This window comes from Neopsephotus bourkii, unplaced genomic scaffold, assembly GCF_033783945.1.
Source record: "Neopsephotus bourkii isolate Nb327-2 ecotype Australia unplaced genomic scaffold, CSIRO-AGI_Nbou_v1 NB_53, whole genome shotgun sequence".
Classification (NCBI taxonomy): Eukaryota; Metazoa; Chordata; class Aves; order Psittaciformes; family Psittacidae; genus Neopsephotus; species Neopsephotus bourkii.
In genome coordinates, this window is record NW_026900570.1 from 11,844,955 (window position 1) to 11,867,551 (window position 22,597).

General features: G+C 41.9%; 1 protein-coding gene across 1 annotated transcript; it reads right to left on the minus strand.

Moving 5' to 3' along the window:
• Nucleotides 1–209: 209 nt before the first annotated feature.
• Nucleotides 210–12,437, minus strand: LOC133210975 (uncharacterized). Its single transcript, XM_061350908.1, has 6 exons — nt 12,368–12,437; nt 10,039–10,192; nt 9,328–9,488; nt 6,712–6,915; nt 6,427–6,608; nt 210–6,151 (listed from the first exon to the last, which is right to left on the minus strand). The coding sequence occupies exons 1-6, from the start codon at nt 12,426–12,428 to the stop codon at nt 596–598; spliced, it is 6,318 nt and encodes a 2,105-aa protein (XP_061206892.1). The 5' UTR covers nt 12,429–12,437; the 3' UTR covers nt 210–595.
• Nucleotides 12,438–22,597: the final 10,160 nt, after the last annotated feature.

Here is a 22,597-nt window from a genome sequence, read left to right on the forward strand (position 1 = left end):
TCTGGGCATTCTGGGTAACTCCTCAGAGTTTCTATACTGGGCATGACATGCTGTGGTATGGAATACCCCTTTGGCTAGTTTGGGTCAAGTGTCCTGTCTCTGCTTCCTCCCAGCTTCCCATGCCCCTCCTCACTGTCAGAGCATGAGACAGAAGAGTCCTTGACCATGGTAAGCACTACTTACAACTAAAGCATTGGTTATCAGCATTATTGTCAGATTAAAGCCAAAATGCAGTGCTGCACCAGCTACTAGGAAGAAAATTAACTCTACCCCAACCACAACCAGAATAGGTTTAAAAAATGCCATGTGTGTTGAACATCCACATTTACCAAATTAAAATGTGTGTGTATTAACCTACCTATTTCCAGTTAAAATGAAGATACAAAATATTGACAGCAACAAGTCAAACAATTGACTGAAGTTAATACAGCTAACACAATGGCAGAGGAACATAGTTGTGGGGTTTTCTGTGTTGATGCAGAAGAGTACACCCAGCATCACCAGATGTTCTACTTGGTTTGCAATGACTCATTCTTGGGTACTATGAAGGGGCCAGATATCTTCAAAGTTATACAATTCCTGAATGAGAAGACTGTTACAGCCAGCTTCCATTTTCTGTACTTTCAACTACAGGGTGTTTTTTCTTAACTATTCCTCTTGCCTTGCTTGTTTCTTCTAAAACTACTACTAAATTTGACACAGTTGTGTGAGGATCAAGCAGTTTCAGAAGAGGTATGTTCACCTTTCTCTCTTGAAAGACACGGTTCTGAATTGCCATAGCTAACATAGAGTCTATGCCCAATGATGAAAGTGCTGTATTCATGGTTAGGTCATCTGGGCTCAAGTTGGCGAGTTCAGTCACCAGTGAGATGATATAGTCTTCAGATTTGATTGAGGCGGCATCCTGGACTTGAGTTTTCTCAGAGGTTTCAGGCTTGTTCTTGTGGTCTTCTGACAGAAATGATAGGAAGCGATTTTTGAAGGAAGTAATCTGAGAAAGAGCATGACGTAATAAAACCTGATAGTTTAATTTGGCTACAACTTGCTGTGGATTATTCATAAGTAAGCTCTTCCTGAGATACTCATGAATTTCATGCACTTGCAGAATGTCTATACCCTTGGATTCCAGAATGGACTGAAGATGGTTTTGATTGAGCAATATGCCAAGGTTCAAAGCACCCCAGTTAATGGATTGGCCAGAAAGCCCACAGTTCCTCCTGTAGAGGCAGAAGATATCCAAGAAAGAGTTTGCAGCTGCATAGTTTGTCTGAGTGGAATTTCCCAGGAAGGAAGTTACAGAGGAATAGCACACAAAGTAATCAAGCTCCTGGCCTCTGGTAGCCCAGTGAAGATTTAGCGTCCCTGCTACTTTTGGACTCAGCACTTTCTGAAAGTCAGCCAACTTCAGAACTTCAAGATGGCCATCATGTAAAACAACAGCACTTTGAAATACACCTTTGATTGGTCTCCCCACAAAGATGTTTGCAATGGACTGGAAAGCTTTCTCAACATCATTGGTCGAAGTAATATCACACTGCACAAACAGTACTTTGCTCTCTTTATACTGCTCCTGCAAAGCTTTAATCTCTTCTTGCTTCTCATTGCTTGGCATTTTCCTGGAGAATATTGCAATACACCCTCCTCCATTCTTGGCTATGAATTTCACTGTTTCAAAACCAAGTCCAGTGAGCCCCCCGACTACTACATAAACAGCATTCTGCTTAAACAGCTTCCGGGATTCATACAGTGGTATATCTGAAAGCATAGTGATGTCCTTCTGTTTTCTCAGTACAGCAAGTGGGACAGATTTGCAGGTAAAATATGACATCACAGAGTTTATCCTTTCAAAGTGCTCGGTCTGCTGAAAAACAGAACCTGTCAGATGTGTAAACTTTTTCATATCCATGGAACTGATCCATGCACGCAGAGCCTTTTGCAATTCCTTTAGAGATGCTTTCTGGAAAATACTGGCAAGTGTAAGGATATGAAAGCTGATATTTTCATGATCCATTTCACTGGCATTCTGGGTACACTCAGACTGTCGATTGCCACACACTACCACCACATCTTTAAGAAAGCACATGTGGGCCAGATCCTCCTGAGACAGTCTGTTTACTGGAGGAAGAACAATAAGGGCATTGCATAAGTTTATATACTGGAACTTATCAGGAGTGGGCTTCACAAGTACTGTTCTCCAACCCATCTCTTCTGCTGCAGCAGAAAGAACATGGCAAAAACCTGATGATGGCTCTGTAGATATAATGCCCAATGTTCTGCCATATTTCCCCTTGGGTAATCTCTTATTGAAGATTTCCCATGCAATGATGAAGTATGACATACAAGGAACATTCTGGAAGCATGGGAATTTATTTACTTTGAAACAAACTGTTCCTGGAATCTGAACTCTGGATGATGCAGCAGATGGATAACATGAAACCACATGATCTCCCACTTTAACTTTCTTTACATCAACACCCACTGCTGTGACTGTGCCACTGAAATCCAGAGCTAAAAGTCTGTGTTTGTCTACTACTTGTGAATTCCAGTACAGTGTATTACCAAAATTATGACTAGAAACACTAATGGGAAAATAATCTTCTGAGTGGAGACATATTTTATCCAGTTGAATTTCAACGCTGTGTTTGTCAAGTTGAGTAGCAGTGCCGGTGGATAATTCAGCAGACAAGTCTTTTGCTGTGTACGGATCAGAAGTGTACAAAGTAAATGTTTCTGAATTCTGGACAGATCTTACAGGTTGACAATAATCTGCATCTACAAAAGGTGTGCGTCTGATTTCAGCCGTGTAAGTTCTTCCTTGGCTGATGCAGAGTTCTGAATACTCTACAGTTTTGTGTTTGACAAGAACGTCTGCTAGCACTGAGATGTCCAGGGAACTGGCAGAGCTGAGGTCAATCATCTGAAATATGATTTCTGGAACTTCAATGATACAAGCTCTGGTCATGCCATACAATGCAAACCCACAGTTAACATGGTCTACATATCTTTCAGTTGTCCTGTAGGTGATCACTCTGACTAAACAGTGTGACATTTTCTCTCTTAATGCCACAACAACTTGGCGATAAGCTTCACAACACTTTGATAATTGGTCTACCACTTTGCTTGGGAAACATTCATTTAACTTTTGAATTCCCCACAGGAACAGAATTTCATCATAATTCTCAAGCTCTGCTCTCATTTTATTTTGCGTAGGGCCTTCCAGGAGGGCTTCCCAATCTTCATACATAACGTATCTTGAATCAGGATGCAAATATTTTTTGAGCTTCTCAGCTATCCCAAATTTGTCAGCAAACACCAGGACTCTGGGCATAGCCCCCTGATTTCCAACCATCTGTGAAAAAGATATTTCTGTCCACTTGTTTTCAAGCATGAACTCATTATCTCTGGAAGATGCTTGCTTCATGAATGTGATGGCAACACGCTTTAGTTCAGCCAAAATGGAGCCTTGTTTGTCCATAAAGCACCCACAGACCTCCAGGCAGTTCTCAGTGGATTTGCTTGTTCTCATATATATCATCATTTCTTCCTCCAGCGGTCGGAGCACCACTAGGCTGCCTATTTCTGAAGGAAAGCCTACTCTAGATGGTGGGAAAGTCCTTGAAGTCATAACAGTGGTCATCTGCAGAAAACAGTCAAGCAGTACTGGATGGATACAGTAGCTGTACATCTCTATGGCCGTCTCCTTGTTTACCTTTATGCTTGTTATAGCTTCCTTTAGTTCCTGGCAATAGTGCACATCACTGAGCTGCTTGAATATGGAGCCATACTGAAAGCCAGTTTGAGACAGTGCTTCATAAACCTCCTCTCTGCTTATCACCAACCTGCATCTTTGAAAGATGTCTTGGAAGGAGATGGTCCTTTCTTCCACCGCAGCTTCAGGCCCCTTTGTTACTTGGCCTGCAGCATAAATTACGTTAGAGGAAGACAGTATCTCAAAGGCTGTTACTGCTTTTTGTGGACTCAGCTTGATGCTCAAGACTTGGGAGCTCTGCGTGAGAACACATGGTGCAGAGAAATGGATATTCATCTGACAAGAACTCAGAGGCACTTTAGGCCTTGAGCTGCTCATCACAGAGGCCAGACCAAGCTCCACATAAAAAGCACCAGGGACTAAAGCCACACCATTGTTCTTGTGCTCATATATGTACGATGCTGTGCCCTGAGACAGCAGGCAGCTAAACTCCATTTTGTCACTGTTTATGCCTTTAATCAAAGGATGACTGTCACTGACGTATCTTCCTGCATCTTGATATAATTTCAGATACCTAATGAGTTTTTTGCGATCAAATTGATACCGTGGAATATCCACTGGAGCACTTTGATACCCATTATAAAAGTGCTGCCAGTTGGGATTATATCCCAGTTCAAACAGATTTCCTACCAGGGTGAGGAGTGTCTGATACTCTACATCATTTTGCAAAGAAGAGAACACCTTTGTGCTGTTTCCTAAAGTTTCCTTTATGTTCCGCTGCAATGCTCGGTGAGGACTTATTTCCACAAACACCACATTTTCCCTATCTCTGGCTGCAGTTTTGATGGCTTGAGTGAAAGCAACAGGCTCACGAATATGCCGGGCCCAGAATTTGCCCTGAGCAAAGTCATTTTCAGAAGCAGCCACCCCAGTCAGTGTTGAAATCACTTCAATTTCCCCCTTCTGTTTTTCTAAAGGCTGTATGTTCTCTTCCAAGTCCCCAAGTATCATATCCATGCTAGGGCTGTGGTACGCAGCTGAGACACTTAAAACATGAAGAAAGATGTTTCTCTGTCTGAAGGCTTGAGCTAAATCTCTCTGTACAGCATCCATAAAGTAGGAATTCCCAGACAAGGTGCAGGAAATCGGGCTGTTGAAAGCTGCAATGCACACCTTTCCTGAGTAGGGGTGCAGATATTCAACAATCTCTTCAACAGGTATGTTTCCAACCACCAGCATTCTGCCACTCTCAGTCTTTGACTGCAGCCTGCTCCGGTGATAAATCACTTTGACTGCATCTGCCAGGGAAAGGCACCCAGCAAAATGTGCAGCAGCAACTTCCCCTACTGAGTGGCCAACAACAGCGACTGGCTTAATACCCCAGTATTTCAGAAGGGCACCCAAAGCAACCTGCAGGGTAAAAAGCATGAGCTGGAAAAGCTCTGGATTCAACAAATCCTTCGGGCTTTCACCTTTTGCTGGCAGGAAGCTGATGGGAGCATGTTTCTGAAAAAGCGCTTCAGTTTCCTTACACTTGTCTCTGAACACGGGCTCGGAGCTCAGCATTACCTCACTGAACTCCTTCAGTGTTACACCATTGCCACAGAACACAAACACCAGCTGTGGTTCTGCTTTTGACATGGCAACTTCAGTGCTTGCTGCTGGCATAACCTGCTGCTGCAAGTGTTGGAGGGAATTTGTGACAAATGCTTTTCGGTACCTGTGGTTAGCATGGCTTCTCCTGCAGGCAGACGTATAGGCCAGGCTTGGGAGGGTTATGGAATTCCTTGTGCTCAGCTGGTCAGCTGTATCAGCCATTGTCATCTGAAGGGACTTACTTGATGCTGCTGACAGCAGAACTAATTCAAGAGGCCTCTTAAAGGCAGGAAGAGGCTCTAGCTTCTTTGCCTGCCTGACTACAACATGAGCATTCGTTCCTCCAAATCCAAAGCAGTTGATGGCAGCTACTCTTCCGTACTCACCGGATTCTTCCCAGGGCTCTACAGTTGTGGGAATTTCTAGGTTTAATTTCTCTGTGTCAATGCTGCTCATCTCCTTTGAGTAATGCAAGGATGGAACAAACTTTCCATGATGCATCATCAGAAGCACTTTAATTAATGCTGCTGCTCCAGCAGCTGATTCAGTGTGCCCAATATTTCCTTTCACTGAACCAATTTTCAGAATGGAAACTTGTGAAGACCTCTTTTTACTAATGACATTACCTAGGCTTTCAGCTTCAGTAGGATCTCCAGCAGCAGTTCCTGTACCGTGTGCTTCAATATACTGCACAACTGAGGGATCAACATGAGTTTCGTAAATTCTGCGCAGTAAATTCTCTTGCTGTATTTGAGATGGTCTTGTGATTGGTGTCACGAACCTACCATTCTGATTAATTGCACTGATGTTTATAACACCCCAGATTTTGCTGTAGTCTTCCTTTGCCTATTTCATTAAAAAGGGAAAATAACCTTTAATAATCTTGTGCTTTCTCTGTATAGGAGAAAACAGACAAACAAAACCAAGAACAGACAAAGCATGATACAAACTTTTAAATGTGTGATCCATTTCCCATAGTAGGAGAAGCACATAAATGCTTTAATGCTTAATAAATGTTTCATTAATCTTTAGCTTGAATTGGAAAATCTTTTCTGGAAAAGTAATTTTAAGAGCAGGTGAGCAACCACTCTTACATTACACTGCTTCACGAGCGGTCTTACCTTTTTCAGTGGTTTGAGGAAAAGAACACCACAGCCTTCTCCCCTTCCATAGCCATCTGCCTGTTTGGAGAAAGGTTTGCTTAGTCCCTCCGGAGAGATCATTTTTGCTTTACTCAGAGATACAAAGGTGCGGGGATCTATTATGCAGTTCACTGCACCACAGATTGCTGCCTCACAATCTCCTGAAGTAAAATAGAAACATACTCACATTGAGATGTCCAGAATAAAAGACAGATATAGTAGCAACCCTAATTTCACTGCCTAGCATCTCTTCAGTTCTGTTACCTGATTTAATTGTTTGCAAGGCGTAGTGCAGAGCAAAAAGAAAAGATGAACATGCAGTGTCAATAGTCAGGGATGGTCCAGTCAGATTAAATGTGAATGACACCCTGTTAGCAATAATACTCATTGCTGATCCAGTACCATCATAATGATTCATTTCAGTCACTATTCTGCTTGTTATGACTTCATAGTCCCGATTCATAATTCCTGTAAAAATATCAAATACATGGCATATTAACCCAAGCGAGGAAAAGGGATGTACACTTCTAAAACTAATAGTGTGGTTTGAGTTTTTTTGTTTTAATAGTAAACTACATGGCATCAGTAGTACTTCTATGGTGAAACTTTGCTTCAACACAAGTCACAGGCAAAACTCTCAGCAATTTTCCCTGGACCCAACTTACATAAACATACCCAACACTTAAAATTGCTACCTGCACAGTAAATGACAAGCCTTTCCTGATGGCTTAGCTCATTGTATGATGCTGCTAAGCTCTTTGTAGCTTGTATCTCAGTTTGACAGTGGTTGTTTTGATTTAGTTATGGGAATTAAGAAGCTACAATGAGGATAGCTGGGATAGAAATACACAAGACATTAGTTTCAGTTCCTCACATGTACCAAGTTAAAAGTCATAGCATAAGCTACATCTAACACTTTTATCTTTGGTTTGCTCGATGCGATCCAGTAAATAAGACAGAAATAAAAAAGAACAGGGCCTGTGAGAGAAGTTGTGTCCTCTTTCTGTGAATACATATGCTTGAAATATTGTGGATCCTCAAGACCATGGGCATGTGTAGAAAATGCAACATCTTTATTCAGAGAGCAAGGAATAGTCTCATCTGTGAAAGAAGAGCATATCTCAGACTAAAAGGTAAAGAGTTTACCATTACAGTTACATCAGCCTAACTTTCCCAGAAAACTCCTCTTAAAAGAGACACAGGTTACACTAGGAAAAATGTGTTGTTATTCTAGCTCCTTGACCAAATAGCATAGCATAGTACAGCACAGCATAGCGTAGTTCAGTTGAAAGTTACCTGCAATGATCGTGTAGTCCAACTGCCTGACCAATTTGCATCTCGCCAAAAGTTAAAGCATATTATTAAGGGCATTGTTCAAATGTCTTTTAAACACTAACAGGCTTGGGTCATCAATCTCTCTAGGGAGCTTTTTTCACTGTTTGACCACTCTGTAAATAAATGCTTCCTAATGTCAAATCCAAACCTCTCCTGAACAGCTTTGTATCATTCCCATGCTTCCTCTCACAGGGAGAAGGGAGCAGCATCTCCCTTTCCACTTCTTCCTCTCAGGAAGCTGTGGAGAGCAGAGTTCACCCCTCAACCTCCTGTTCTCCCAACTAGACAGACCCAAGGGCCTTAGCCACTCCTAACAGCACACGCCTTTCAGCCATTTCACCAGCTTTGTTGCTCTCCTGTCTGCACCTCCTTTTTAAATCGTGGTGCCCAGAACCGCACACAGTACTCAAGGTGAAGCTGCACCAGTGCTAAATACAGTGGGATAATCACCTCTTTTGACCAGCTGGTTATACTGTATTTAATTAATGCACCAGATCTCTTTCTGAAAAGCACTCCTTTCTCCAGCCTTTTTTCAGCCACTTCTCTCCCAATTTATACTTGTGTCCAGTGCTACCCTGTCCCAGGTGCAGAATCTGGCATTTTTTTCTTGTTAAATTTCATGCCTTTGAGGATTCCACAATGCTCTGATATATCTAGATACCTCTGCAAGGCCTCTTGTCCCTCAAGAGAGTCAACACTATCCCCCAATTTAGTATCACTGCAAACTTACTAATGGTGCATTCAACTCCTGCATCCAGACCACTGACAAACATAGCGAAAAGAGCTGGCCCTAGAACTCAGCAATGAGGAACACTGCTGGTGACTGGTTACCAGCCAGATGCAGCCACATTCACCATAACCCTTTCAGCCCTGCCCTTCACCCCATTCTTCACTGAGTACACAGTGTACCTGGTCATCTACCAGTTGGAATTGTCCAGAAGAGTGCTGTGAGGGACAGTATCAAAAGCCTTACTAAGATCCAGGAAAACTACATCTTCCACTTTCCCTTCAACCACCATGTAGGTGTCCTTACTTTAGAAGGATATCAGGTTAAACAAAACTTTTCCCGTTGACTGTCTGATGACTGCATTGTCCTTTACAAATCTTCCAGCAACATCCATTATATTCTCCATAACTTTTACAGGTACTGAGGTAAGCAGCTGGACATATGCACCTTAGTAGCACACTAATATATACATGAGGATTTCTGATGATTTAAAAGGCTCTTAACCCCCACAACACTTTAACAATGTTATACTGGAAAACAGTATACTGGAAAAACGTTTAGGCTTGTCTTGAGAGTATCATTCCTGGAAAGGGTTGGGAAGGCAGTTTAGCGGTTTGCTGCTTCAACCTCAGGGTATGAAGATGCTAAGAGAGGCATCTAAAATAGATACATGAATTATAATGAACTTCTCGAGTAGCCTAATAATTCCTGTGAAAAATAATCAGCAGTGCTAGATATGTATGTAAATTTTATGAAGGAGTGCTCTGATCTCTGTGAGGTTCAAACATAATTTATTCACTGTTAAATTTGCATCTTACCAACAAAAACACCTGTGTTGGTGCCACTGATAGCTTCTACAGGGACTCCTGCATCCTCCAGGGCTTTGAATGTGCATTCAATCAATAACTTCTGTTGCGGATCCATGCGTTCAGCTTCCATATTATTAATCCCAAACAGTTGGTTGTCAAATGAATTAAATCTAAAATACACAGCCCAGAAAATGATACACTATCTATGCAGTATGCAGCTACTTCTAGACACAAAGTATACATTTCTTGCAATTTCATCTAAAGCAAAGCAGTAACTGGTGTAATAGTACTACAGACAGTATGAATTATTTGAAAGGCTGGAGCCCAACTCAGATGGAGTATAAATACCCACTCATGCATAATACCTGTGTACTTTTGTAGACCAAAAAATGCAGACAGGCATCCACATGGCAGGTAACATCGCAACACATGGCGAGTATCTACATGCACGCTGGATTATGTGATTTTTTTTTATTATGTAATCAAAGGTCATATGTGTTCACTACCATGTACATATATGCTTAACTGAATTTGCTCATTGAAGTTCCACACCAAAAATTCACGCAGTTTGACAACTGAATGTTCATCATGTTAGATAAAAGAAAGACAGCTCCTAAGACCCATTTATAAGCTCTTCTTGTGCCTTGCACCCTCCGAAAGGCTGGGCATATCAGTCTAAGAACAAAAAAACTCAGTGGCACAGCAGAATAACAGACTCACTCATCGAGAAGAGCAGCTCGTGTTGTACATATTTTTCCTGGCTTGTTTTCATCCGGATCATACCATTCTTCGACATTGAATCTCTCAGGGGGAATTTCTTCTGTGCAGTTTCTGCCTTCCTCTAGGACTTTCCAGAAATTGTCAATTCCATCACCTGTTGCAGAAAGGCTTTTAAGCAGGTTTAAGTCTGCGCTCCCCCTCCCCATGCAGACTCAGAAACACACACTCAGTTACAAGGAACTCCCACATATAAATCTAGGTTGCTCAAGTATTATCACCAGAGAAACAAATGATCATTCTTCAATGAAAGGAAAATGGAAAGGCATGACTGATCCCTTCACTATTTGCCTAAAAGCAAAGGAACTTCACAAAATCCTTAACCTTCTGCTGTCACCATTTCCATACCATGCCACTGCATCTACTACATGCATGCATCATGTCCTTAATGACCACTTGGATATGAGATCTTTCTGTACCTGTACAGCACCACTCCTCAAGCAGCTCCACTGACAGCAAAAGGTCACCTCTGCCTCTTTGAAAATAGACTGAGCTTACAAATACCAGGAAAATGCAAGAGGCATTACCTTTTGTAACCTAACACTAGAAGGGCATCTAAATCAAACATAAAAGTATGTGTATCTTCAGTGCTGCCGGAGCCAAAATACCTGGCTACTGGATTGTGAGGGACCTTGTCCTTACTGTTTGAGATACAGAGCTCCAGGTCTAGGCACTCAGCCCTGAAACCAGCTAACAGGGCATCCACACAGTGAACCACATTTCTCCTCCTCCCAGATTCCACTTCCCCCAGCACACATAGTGGCCTCACACACACTCACTCTGCAAACAGCCCCTGCTTTTAGGCAAGCAGTGAAGAGATCAGTCCCCATGCTTGTGGCATGCCCAAGCACTGACTAAGACAGCACTAACTGATGTGGGCCAGCACTAGGCTAGGGACTCTGCTAGCAGTCAGTAACAGTGATTACAGGACAGAATTCCCACCTAAGCCCTCCCACAGTTAGTCCTTCATCATAGGCACAGCCTCAGACACAGGGTAGTTTAGCAGCTCCCATCACTCAATGGTTCTTTTGAGGCAAGCTCAGAAAAGCAGTTCTGAGAATGCACAGCACAGGATGAGGGCACATGTTCACTTACTGCATGGAGAGATAATTAAGAACAACGGTTGTGAAAAGAGTCCTTTTACTGGTATGGCTGGACCAAAAAGTGGCTTGCACTAAGTTGGTAGTTAATGTTCAGGCAAGACACTGCTTCTACATATTTACTAGCACTTTAGTAGACTCAGAGCATTCACATTTGCTCACAGCTAGCTGTAGGACACATAGTTATCATTGTACCACATATACCTACTGAATCTTGGACAAAGTGAAGTCAGGAACTGAAATGTGGTGAGGACAAGAAAGAAAACAAGGAAAGGTAGAGATTAGCATGGTCACCTTTAAGGCTGAATGCTGGTTTGAAAAGACAAAAGTGTATTCCACTCCCTGGATTATTTCTGGATTTTTTAAATCCATATTTATCTAATGTAAAGAGTACAGACAGTTTGACAGCAACAGACGGAACCTAGCAGCCTCTCACAGCTATCTAAATATTTCCACCCAACTAATCTCATAATTAGTTGACTAATCCCATTAGTCAAATAATCTCACTAAATCAACTGCCACTTTTACAGGGCCTAATATAAACTAAGATTGTAAACACGAAACTACTGTAACACAATCTTTTATTATGGTAGGCAATACCAGTTTTCTTTATTGAAGTCAGCTTTCTATCTCGTACAAAAGGCAGCATTTAGGTATGTATTTATAAGAGGCAGAATTTGAGCAGACACAGAGTTGATTTATCTAGCTCTTCTGGGACCTTTCAAAGTTTATACTGTAATAAAGGAGGAAGCTTTCATTTAGGAAGACACAAGCTATTTATATTACAGGCAGACCTGGTGATACTGACAGGTCCGCAATCTGACCTGTCCCTGTGGATGCATATTCCTGCAACAATGCACAATCATCTGGCCAGTGCACATGAAAAAGTTCAAATCATCCCAGGCCCATCCAGTTTGTTTGTATGAGTTACACATGTGCAGCTCAATGCCCTGCCCATCTACAGCACTACAGGTCTGTCTGTCAGTGGACAAATTTGAACCAATTATTTTCCACCACAGCAGGACTTTATAAAAAGATCAAGCAAGTAGCAAAGCAACAAATTCTACACAAGTAAATGAGGAGTGTGTTGCTTTTCTCCATTTCAACGTTAATAAATGACTGTGCTTTTCAGTATTCACTCAGCAGCCTGCTTTGCTTACACCAAAACTCACCCCCAGGAAAGTTGCATCCTATTCCCACAATTGCAATTTCATCTGCAGTCTCGATCTCCATCTTCTGGGCTGCACAACAGAGGTATAAATGTCAGACTTATAAGTGTCAGCTCAAACAGTTACGCATTTGTTGTTAGATAAATACTAGGTTAGAAGGTGAGCTTCCCACACATGCACATACTTGCTTAAATATTGATTAATGTGAAATGATATATTATTTGTTGTGATGAGAAATGACACTCCCCACAGATAACCAGAGCTATGCTTTATTTTTCTTGTCTCTACTTTCAGAGGGAAATCCCTTGCTAATTCCCAGGACTCCAGTTCACAGCCATTTCCTTTTACTGTTTAATCTCTATTATTCCTGCCACCTGCTGAGCTGCTCTTGAGTCTCTCCCTACATCAGTCCCACTTCTTCTTTATAGGATTGAATTGTGCACTGACCAAGACACATTTCCAGCTCTATCATCTCTATTTTATTCACAAAGCAGATATCCCAAACAGACTCTGCAAATTACCAGTTAAAGTCAGAACACCTAAACAGGCAACAGACAACCATATAGCTGAAGGAACAAAAGGTGGGTCTTCCACAGCCTGGAAAAGTGCCTGTAAAGAAAAACCTTATTCAGTGCTCTGCTTTACTGAATCCTAAGGCTGCCTAGCTTTTGCCTAAGTCAGCTTCCTCTGTAGTCAGAGGTTAATCCCTATAAACCAGACTTAAAGCCACCAACACCTACAGGATCTCTCTTCCTAACAATGTGCAGTCTCCATGTAGCCCCACTGTAGCCACATACAGCCTTTCAGTTCACTTGAAGCTTCACAGGGGAAGTTGCTTTTTTTTGTGTGTGAAGTAGCTCAAAATAAAATGTGATTTTTTTTTCAAAAAAATAGATTGTAAATTAAAACAAAAAAGATTTTTGGCATCAAATTAAATACTTCAGTATAGAACTTAAAGCTGATGGGGTTGTTTTTTTTTTTTTTTAAATTCTGGGAAGGGAGTTTGTCAGCTAAAAATCAGTTCAATTCAATTAAATAGAACATACTAGGATGCCCACCCCAGATCCCCTCAGTCTTCCTGGACTTGCTTCAAACTACAAAGAGGATTAGATTCATGTTGAAAGGGATTTTTGGATCATCTTGGCAGTGGTGATAGATTCTCAGCTCATTGATACCACAGTAGGTATTACAGTAGGCGCTTCTCAGTTATTGATTGACAGCAGTGAAGCAGAGATGAGGCTGTTATACAGCCCCATACATCATTCATAGTCACTGTTTTGTGGAGGTTTGCTTTGAAACATGAAATTAAAAATGACTGCTCAGATTCATACTTTGAAAAATTTACTTCTTGTTTCCATTAGAAAGAGAATGTTAAAAGGCCACCCAGCAAAAATTAGGAGACTGGAATCTGACTTTCTATGAGTCAATTCTTTGTTACCAGAATGTGAATTCTAAAATGCTAAAAAAATTGTTTTATTTTTAGTTCTTTCAAAATTGTCTATGATTTCTATATTTTTGTCTATTTCATATTTTAATTTCATTGCAAAGCTAAAGCTATGAAGCCCACCATACATATTCTTATCACAAAGGTACTTCTAAGCATTGTTCGTAAGTTAGCATTTAAACAGCATATAAAAGAAAAATAAGGACCTTCCAATTATAACATAAAATATATCTTTGGCATCTATTGAGTTGAGTTATCCAGTGAGCTATGTAACTCTTACCTTATATCATCCCAGTATGGGGTACTAATAAGCTGAGTCTGTGGAAGCTACTTATATAGGATTCTGTGAGGATTCTTTTTCAAATACGCATGCTAAAACATGGTAAAAATGTTAACGCCTTTCAAAGTAAAAGAGCTAACGAGTCATGTGGTTAGTCAGTGGCCCCGACTAAAGTTCGAAACCGCTTCCCTGGAGTAGTAAATTCTTGATGAAATCAGGATAAGAGTTCTGTCTTATCTAGCTTACAATTAGCAAAACAATAAATTGCCACTATCATGCCATGAAATAGCCCATACAAATCTTACGCTCTTAAGAATAGAATATGACTTAAAATAAAGTCTTTAAAATAATAACTCAGTTTGGTTTGCTTTTAATATTAACAAATCTGAACTAGTGTTTAAAGCCTATTTTTTTGCAGCACCATTTGTGAAAACTAAGCACAAACTCTCTACAAACTCAAAACCTGAATTTCATGTTTGATTCCACAGCTGCATGCTTTTACTTTTTAGCAGGAACACAGAAATATGCAAGCACATGAAAAGCCTTGTCAAAAGACAAATAGTCCCAAAATATTTCTGAGTCCACCAGGACACTGAAAACAATACTGAGCTTTCTTTCTAAAAACTGCTATCTTCTGAGAAGCAAAACAAACAGGAGAATATCCAGAAGTAACCTCTGAACATTACTCTGCTAGATGCCTTTTTAACTCTTTCAACCAGCCAAACTCATCTTTCCCTTAATTTTGTAATGGAAATGCAGTGTTGGATGAGCCAGGAGAGTTCATATATAGTCAATGTTTTCCCTGGTCATGGGACCCAACTCTTTCCAAGAGACAGCAAAAAAAACACTGTGCTGAGAAGGAGCAATTTAGACTATCACTGCTTTATAACCTGCTCTGAAAAGTTCACATTCTGCTCTCCATTTCAAAACTGTAAATCTCAGCCACTCACTTTTCTGAATTCTGAGGTTATTAGGAGTTACTTGATGATTTCTCTAAATTAACCAGCTTTTCCGATGTAGTTACTAGGCTGATGAACAAGATGGCTGGTCTGATGCTGACGTGAAAATCTCCATATTTTACAGATGTCTAAAAAGTACTCTTGTCAGCGCTGCATTAACACCCCCTAGCAGAGCAGAATGGGGATTCATTCATTAGGTGAGCTTAGAATATGCTGTGGAACTTCCATTGCATTTTCACAAGTGCCATCTAAAAATAATAAATACTAAGCCATATTTTGAGGTATTGGTTAGGTACTGGAAAGAATATTGAAATTAATCCTGCACAGCTGTGGATATTAATTTTAATGCAAGTTAAACTAATCTGAACATCAGTGACCCAAACACAATCTGAACAATATGAACACCAGTGCAGTACTAAGAAAGTGCCATTAATATCATTGGTTCAAAACAGAAGATTAGTTTATAGTTATAAGTTTATTGGCTGAGTGTTGATTACTTGCACTAGCCTCATCACAGCTGGAGTATATTCACTAACCCAAAGTAAAGCAATGATTGCTCAATCCTTCTGAGAAATGCCAGCAACAGAAATATGAACTAAGCATGGAAGCCATGTAACAGTAACGAGTTGAGTCTATGATTATTGACAGGAGCGGCCAATTTATAACTGAATTATAAGAAGTCGGTTTGTCATCAAGTTTCTTACACATTTCATCTCAATCTAGAAGTTAAAGGTTAAAAATGGAAACAAAACCTTGTGGCCAGGAGGGCCAATAGTAGCCTGAGGTGCATTGAGAGGAGTGTGGCCAGCAGGTTGAGGGAGGTGATCCTCCCCTGTACTGGACCCTGGTGAGTCCACACCTGGAGTGCTGCATCCAGTGCTGGGCTCCTCAGTACAAGAAAGTCAAGCAGCTACTGGAGAGGGTCCAGCAGAAGGCCACTGGGATGATCGAGGGTCTGGAGTATCTCTCTCGTGAAGAGAGATTGCCAGACCTGGGGCTGTTTAGTCTGGAGAAGAGACAACTGAGAGAGGATCTCGTTACTGCATATCAGTATCTCAAAGGCAGGTGCCAGGAGGATGGTGCCAGACTTTGCAGTGGTGCCCAGCAACAGGATGAGGAGCAATGGCCATAAAATAGAACACAAGAAGTTTCACCTCAACATGAGGAAGAACTTCTTGATGTTGAGAGTGGCAGAGCTGCCAAGGATGGGTTGCGGTGTCTCCTTCCCTGGAGACATTCAAAACCTACCTGGAAGCTCTGCTGTGTAACCTGCTTTAGGTGTCCCTGCCTTGGCATGGGGGTTGGACTGGATGATTTGCAGAGGTCCGTTCCAAACCTAATGATTCTGTGATTCTGTGATATGGCAGGCACTACATTTGCTTAGTCGTCCACGTCATTACAGTACCTGCCTCTGAAGCAAACTTTTGGGTTGTTCTATCTAAATCTATGTTTGATAATTCCAAATAAAGTATCTGTGTATTTCAGCAGGTTTTTAAACAATTACATCTTGCCAAGATGTATAGGGAAATAGCTACTCATTTGCCTAGTCTTCATTATTTCAATCAAGTTTTTCCTGTCTTCTGGTGGGGAAACATGCATAGAATCATAGAATCATAGAATAGTTAGGGTTGGAAAGGACCTTAAGATCCTCTAGTTCCAAACCCCCTCACATGCCTCACCTAAACCATATCGCCAAAGGCTCTGTCCAACCTGGCCTTGAACACTGCCAGGGATGGAGCATTCACAAGTTCCTTGGGCAGATTACTTATGAAGATATTAAACAGCATTGGGCTCATCATTGATCCCTGGAGGACCCCACCTGTGAAAGGTTGCCAGGAACTATTTGCCACATCCTCTGCTTGCGGCCAGTCAGCAAGTTCCCACCCACAACACAGACCACTTGTCTATACCATAATGCATCAGTTTCTCTAGGAGGAGGCTGTATCTTAGCCTTCTCCCAACCTTCTGGAATGTCCATCAATCTCCACAACTTCTCAAAGATTGTGGAGAGCAGCCTCACAGAGACATCAACCAGATCTTTTAACAACCTCAGGTGGAGAGTGTCAGGGCCCATCGATCTGTAGGGCTTAAGCACCTATAATAGTTCACAGACCAACTCTTCCTTCCCTGGTGCTGGGTCTGTGTTTGCATCAATCTGGATTTTTGTTCCCAAGGCCAACAGTGCTGGTAAAGACAGAGGTGAAGAAAATGTTGAGAATTTCTGTCTTTTCAGCATTGTTGGTTTTGAGGGCAGTAGCAGATGAATATTATAAGATCTTCCTTGGAGACAACTCCTCTGATCTTGACCCGGAGGCATTTGATAGGGTTTTCTTAATCATCATAGTTGACTTCTATACATTCAAAGTTCTCCTTAATATAGAGCGCAACTCCTACTCCTCTTCTTCTTTGCCTATCTTTAAGAAAAAGCCTACAGTCATCCATTGCAATCCTCCAGTCATGGGAGTTGTCCCACTGTATTTCAGTTATTCCTACAATATCATAACTTTCTCATTCGGCATAGAGCTCCAATTCCTCCTGGTTGCCCCACATGCTGCGTGCAATATATACATTTGAAGTGCCTGGTCTCCTGGTTCTCATTTTGGGACACAGATAAGGAACATTTGTAGCTGCTATGGTGGGCCTGGCTTATTCCCCAGTTGGTTGCAATGATCTGAGCATTGTCATTTTGGACCCTACCCCTCAGACTCCTCCAATTTAAATCCTGCCTCACCAAGTGGACCAGCCTGATGCCAAGGATTCCCTTGCCTATTCTAGACAGGTGGATCCTACCACTCCCTAACAGGCTATAGTCATTGAAGAGTATCCCATTGTCATAAAAGCCAAAACCCTCAAGACCCCAAAGACAGAAGTTGATTTGCATTATACATCTATTTCTGACTGTGCCTTTTCCTCTAACTGGTGAAATGGAACAAAAGATAACTTGGGCACCAATACTTTCCACTTGCACCTCCAGGGCCTTGTAGTCTTCCTTGATTCTGCCCAGGTTCCAGCTTGCAGTGTCCTTTGTACCTACACAATAGAGTAGCACCGGATAGTTGTATATGCTCTTGGCACCCTTTCAGCAACATCTTGGACCTTAGCTCCCAGAAGATAGCACACCTCTCATGATTCCCTTCTCAGCTGGCAGATGGGTACCTCAGTGCCCCTTAACAGAGTAACACACTACGAGCAGTCATCATTTCCTACTGTCATATCCAATGCCAGCCAATGATTGAATAATTACAGGATCCATACATAGAAGAGAAACAGTACAGATTTCAGTATCACAAGGTACAGCATATAGCAACAGCACCTAGCCATGCTTGGAAATACTTGACCCCATCCAGATTCTGGCTCAAGGGCATCTCCTACTTTCTAGTGGAAGACAGAGTCATATCCACTGCTGGTACAGTTTCTCCTTGCAGACGTTTCTCATGGGTGTCTACAGCTGTTAAAGATTCATATCTGGTTGTAACGCTGGAGGGTGGGGACTGAAACAAAGTACTGCTGTTGTGGATCACCTGTGACCAAGGTGCCTCATTCTCTGTGGTGTTCACCACAGAGACATGGTTCTGAAACCACTTACCAATCTCTGTCTCAAACCCTGTAATACCACACACCCTTTTAACTGTTTTCTGCAACTTGGCCACCTGATGTAACAGATTCTCAACCTGTAAACCCCTTGTGCAAGTACTTACCTTTTCTATGGGAAAAGGGTCTGGACACTCACTGCAACCTATCATCTGTACGCAAGCCTCCTTCCTTACCAGTTCTACCTAAGTGGAAACACTAGGCATCTCAGGGGCTTTCTCTGTAGAAACACTGCTCTTAACTTTGATGTGAGTGCCCACCGTTATGGAGCACTTCCTGGGGCTGTGGGCCTACAGGCAGGGTACACAGCACTTACCACATGCCCTTCTGCATGAATGGATGCATAAACTGTGGCACTCTCTCGATGCCTGTTTTCACACTCTGGTCACCACGCCCCCGGGAACTCACACTCTCTAGGACCATTTCAATTTCCCCCGATTTTTCCTGGCGACACCCAAGCCACATCAGCTTCTCTCTCAAGAGCTCCTAGTGCTCTTCCTCAGGTTCCCCTGGCTCCAGGAACCCCCCTATATGCCTGGATCCAGTGTCCATCCACAGGACTTACCACTGCTGCCTCTGTGTGCTTCACCAACTTCACTTAATATTCAAAAGCAGATAATGTATGCTTTTCCCCAGCATTAAGTTATAGAAAAATTACAGTTTTTAATGCAAAAATAAATCATGTAAATGTAAATCTAGCCTGTAACCAGAAGAGTAATGAACAAAACAGAAGCTCTCTATTTGACTGTTAACAGATGGTAGCCTGAGTCTTCAACTGACGGCTCAACCAACTCAAAACTGTTCTTTAAGAGAAGCTTTTTTTCTTCCTCGTTCCTATAGACATGGTAACAGACCTCAGCTCAAAAGCATCTATCAGTCTTTGCAGATTGGCACACTGTCACAAGATTACAGACAGCAAACAAGCTTTCACAGGAATTGCATCTTCTGGCAATTAGTAAGGGTGTTATGCAAATGGTGAGACAGCCAGGTAATTCTGTTTAAATATACATATGTGCTACTGAATGGAGTTTCCAACTGGCCAAATATACAGGATGCTTTGCCAGTCTTGTAGGCAGCAATGTTGTATTTCACTTTTCTAAGAAACTTCACATACATGGCTATGTAGATAAACACTGCCCTGTAGAGATATCTCTGTGATGCGACTAAGAAGTGGGCAGACTAAGAGACAGTTTCTTACTAATGGAAGAGTTCCGAAAATGTATTATGTCTTATTGCCTCGCAGCAAAGTAAACCAAGATCCATTCCAGACTTACGCAGTTCAGGTTACACTTCCAGGATTTATTTATAGTTCTTAACAGCTCTTTCTCCAAGACAAGAAACAAACAGGTGAACAACAGCCCAGAAGAAAGACTTGATGACTCTTCGGCTCACCTGTGGGCTTGCCTCCCTGATTTCATGCTTTCCTGCAAACAGGACTGAATGGCATATCAACAAAAGATGTGGGAAATACAAGTTTTCATAGAATAACAGAATGGTTCAGGTTAGAAGGGACTTCTGGAGACCATCTGGTTTAATGGCCCTGCTCAAGTGAAAAGTTGAAAGGAAAAGTTTTAGTGAGGCTCAAAAACATGTTAGTAAATGAGAGCAGAACAAAATTGACTTACCTAAAAAAGCCATTCAACGGTATAGATACCTACATGCAATGACCCTTATATTTTCTATAGTCCATGCTGGAACACCAACAAAGATTATTTTTGTTTTCTAAAGCATGTGTTCATCTATTATTGTCAATAGGAAAACAACACAGCCTGTATCCAAATAAAGATTTCAAGAGCTACCTCAAGATTTCAGGGAATGCTAAGCACTTAATAAACACATTTCATTTCAAATAAATAAATTTGCTCACATACCTGTCACTAATCCAGGAATTGACAGGATTCCTCTGTCTTCAGCTTATATGTTCCCTGAGACCTGAAAATGTAAGCAGCACTTTCTAGACAAGCCTATGGAGTTCTAGACAGACACAATAGCCAGTCCAATGAATTTAATCTGCTTTAGCTCGCCCAGAGCACACCTATCTCAACCAACATGGGTGGAGCATTTCAAAATATAGCACTGCTAACATTAATTTAGTGCTCTTCTGGTTAGCACTGGAGGTGGTGAAACATGCCAGCAAATACAATGTCCACCATAATGGGGTTCCAAGTAACCTGTCCTACAATGCTTCTTTAGGCACCAGGGAATAACTAGGAATGTTTTGTACTTTTTACCCTGAGTTATCTTGCTAGTTGGGTCAGCAACTATTTCATATAAAACCATTACTCTTGATTTGGACCTAGGATCCATCATTTCCATCTCCCACATAAACCTCCAGGTTGCAAAGCCAAGCTCCTTTTTGCTTCCCTGCTTGGTGTCCTCTTTGTTCTCCTTATGTAACCACCCAGCTAAAACGACTCACAGCCATGTTCTGCCCTTCTTGGGTAGGGGCTGTAGTCAATAAGAAGAAGAAGTGGTACATCTTTACGAGTTGATGTTCACCTCTTCTTAATTCCATGTACACTGAATTCTCCATCTACAGCCTGAAGTAAGGTATGCAAAACATGAATGGTTGGTGCCACACAGAGCCGTAATTTTCTCTTGTTCAGTGGTAAATAGGACTTATTCCTTATTCTTAATCTCTTCAGCTGTTGTTCAGCCTTCTGAAGCTCTTGTCTCCTCATCCAAATAGGGGACTTTAGCCACCTACCTTTAGCTTCTGGATTCACTGCTAAAGGCAGTGAACCTATCAGGTAGCTGAGTGTCCACCACCAAGGTCTTAAAGTGGACCTACCCACCAAATGACAGTTCTGCTGGGTTTGGCTAGGGTAGAGTTAATTTTCTTCATAGCAGCCAGTAAAGGGCTTTGTTTTATATTTATGCTGGAAACACTGTAAATAACATGGGGATGTTTTAATTATTGCTGAGCAGCTCTTACACAGGATCAAGGTCTTTTCTGCTCCTCACACAAACCACCATCAGGCAGGCTGGGGGTGCACATGTTGTTGGGAGAGGACACAGCTGAAACAGCTGACTCCAGCAGATTCAAGAGATACTCTATACTGTATGACATTGTGTTCAGCATATAAAGATGAGGAAGAATCGCAGAATCAGAGAATCATTACTGTTGGAAGGGACCTCTGCAGATCATCCAGTCCAACCCCCATGCCAAGGCAAGGACCACCAGAAGCAGGTTAACCAGGAATGCGTCTAGGCAGGTTTTGAATGTCTCCAGAGAGGGAGACTCCTCAAATTCCTCAGGCAGCCTGTTCCAGGGCTCTGCCACCGTGAATATCAAGAAGCTCTTCCTCATGTTGAGGAGAAACTTCTTGTGTTTCAGACAGGGAGGGGGAGTAGCCATTTATGTCAGTGATAGCCTGGAAAGTATGGAACTCTGTCTGAGGACAGTCAACAGAGAGTTTTTGGGTCAGTTTAAAGGGAGAACAGCTTTGGTGGACATTACTGTGGGGATCTGTTATAGACCGCCTGATGAAGAGGACTCTGTGGATGAAGCACTCTATAGACATATAGGAACAGCCTCACGCTCACAGGCCCTTGTCCTCATGGGGAACTTCAACCACCCTGATATCTGTTGGCCGGCCCAGCACAAGAAATACAGGAGGTTCCTCGATAGTGTGGAAGACAACTTCCTTTTGCAAATAATAGAGGAACTGACAAGGAGAGGTGTCATGCTTGACTTTGTGCTGGTTGATATTCAAGAATCACCAGCTACAAGCTCAGGAGTGTTGCATCCCGACTAGAAGGAAGTGCAGCAGGAGGGCCAGAAGACCTCCTTGGATGGGTAAGGAGCTGCTGGGGAAAATTAGAAGGAAAAAAGAGCTTATATAAAGTAGAAGAGAGGACAGGTGGCCTGGGAAGAATACAGGAATATTGTTCAGGAAGCTAGGGACCAGGTTAGGAAAGCTAAGGCCCAGTTAGAATTAAATTTGGCAAGGGATGTA

Bases quoted from the DNA above. Each gene is read 5' to 3' on its own strand.
- LOC133210975 (XM_061350908.1), bottom strand. From the start codon at position 12,428: ATGGAGATCGAGACTGCAGATGAAATTGCAATTGTGGGAATAGGATGC. The intron at 6,916-9,327 runs GTAAGATGCAAA...ATATTTTTACAG, and splicing joins CAACACAGGTGTTTTTGTTG to GAATTATGAATCGGGACTAT. The intron at 6,152-6,426 runs GTAAGACCGCTC...TTAATGAAATAG, and splicing joins TCCTCAAACCACTGAAAAAG to GCAAAGGAAGACTACAGCAA.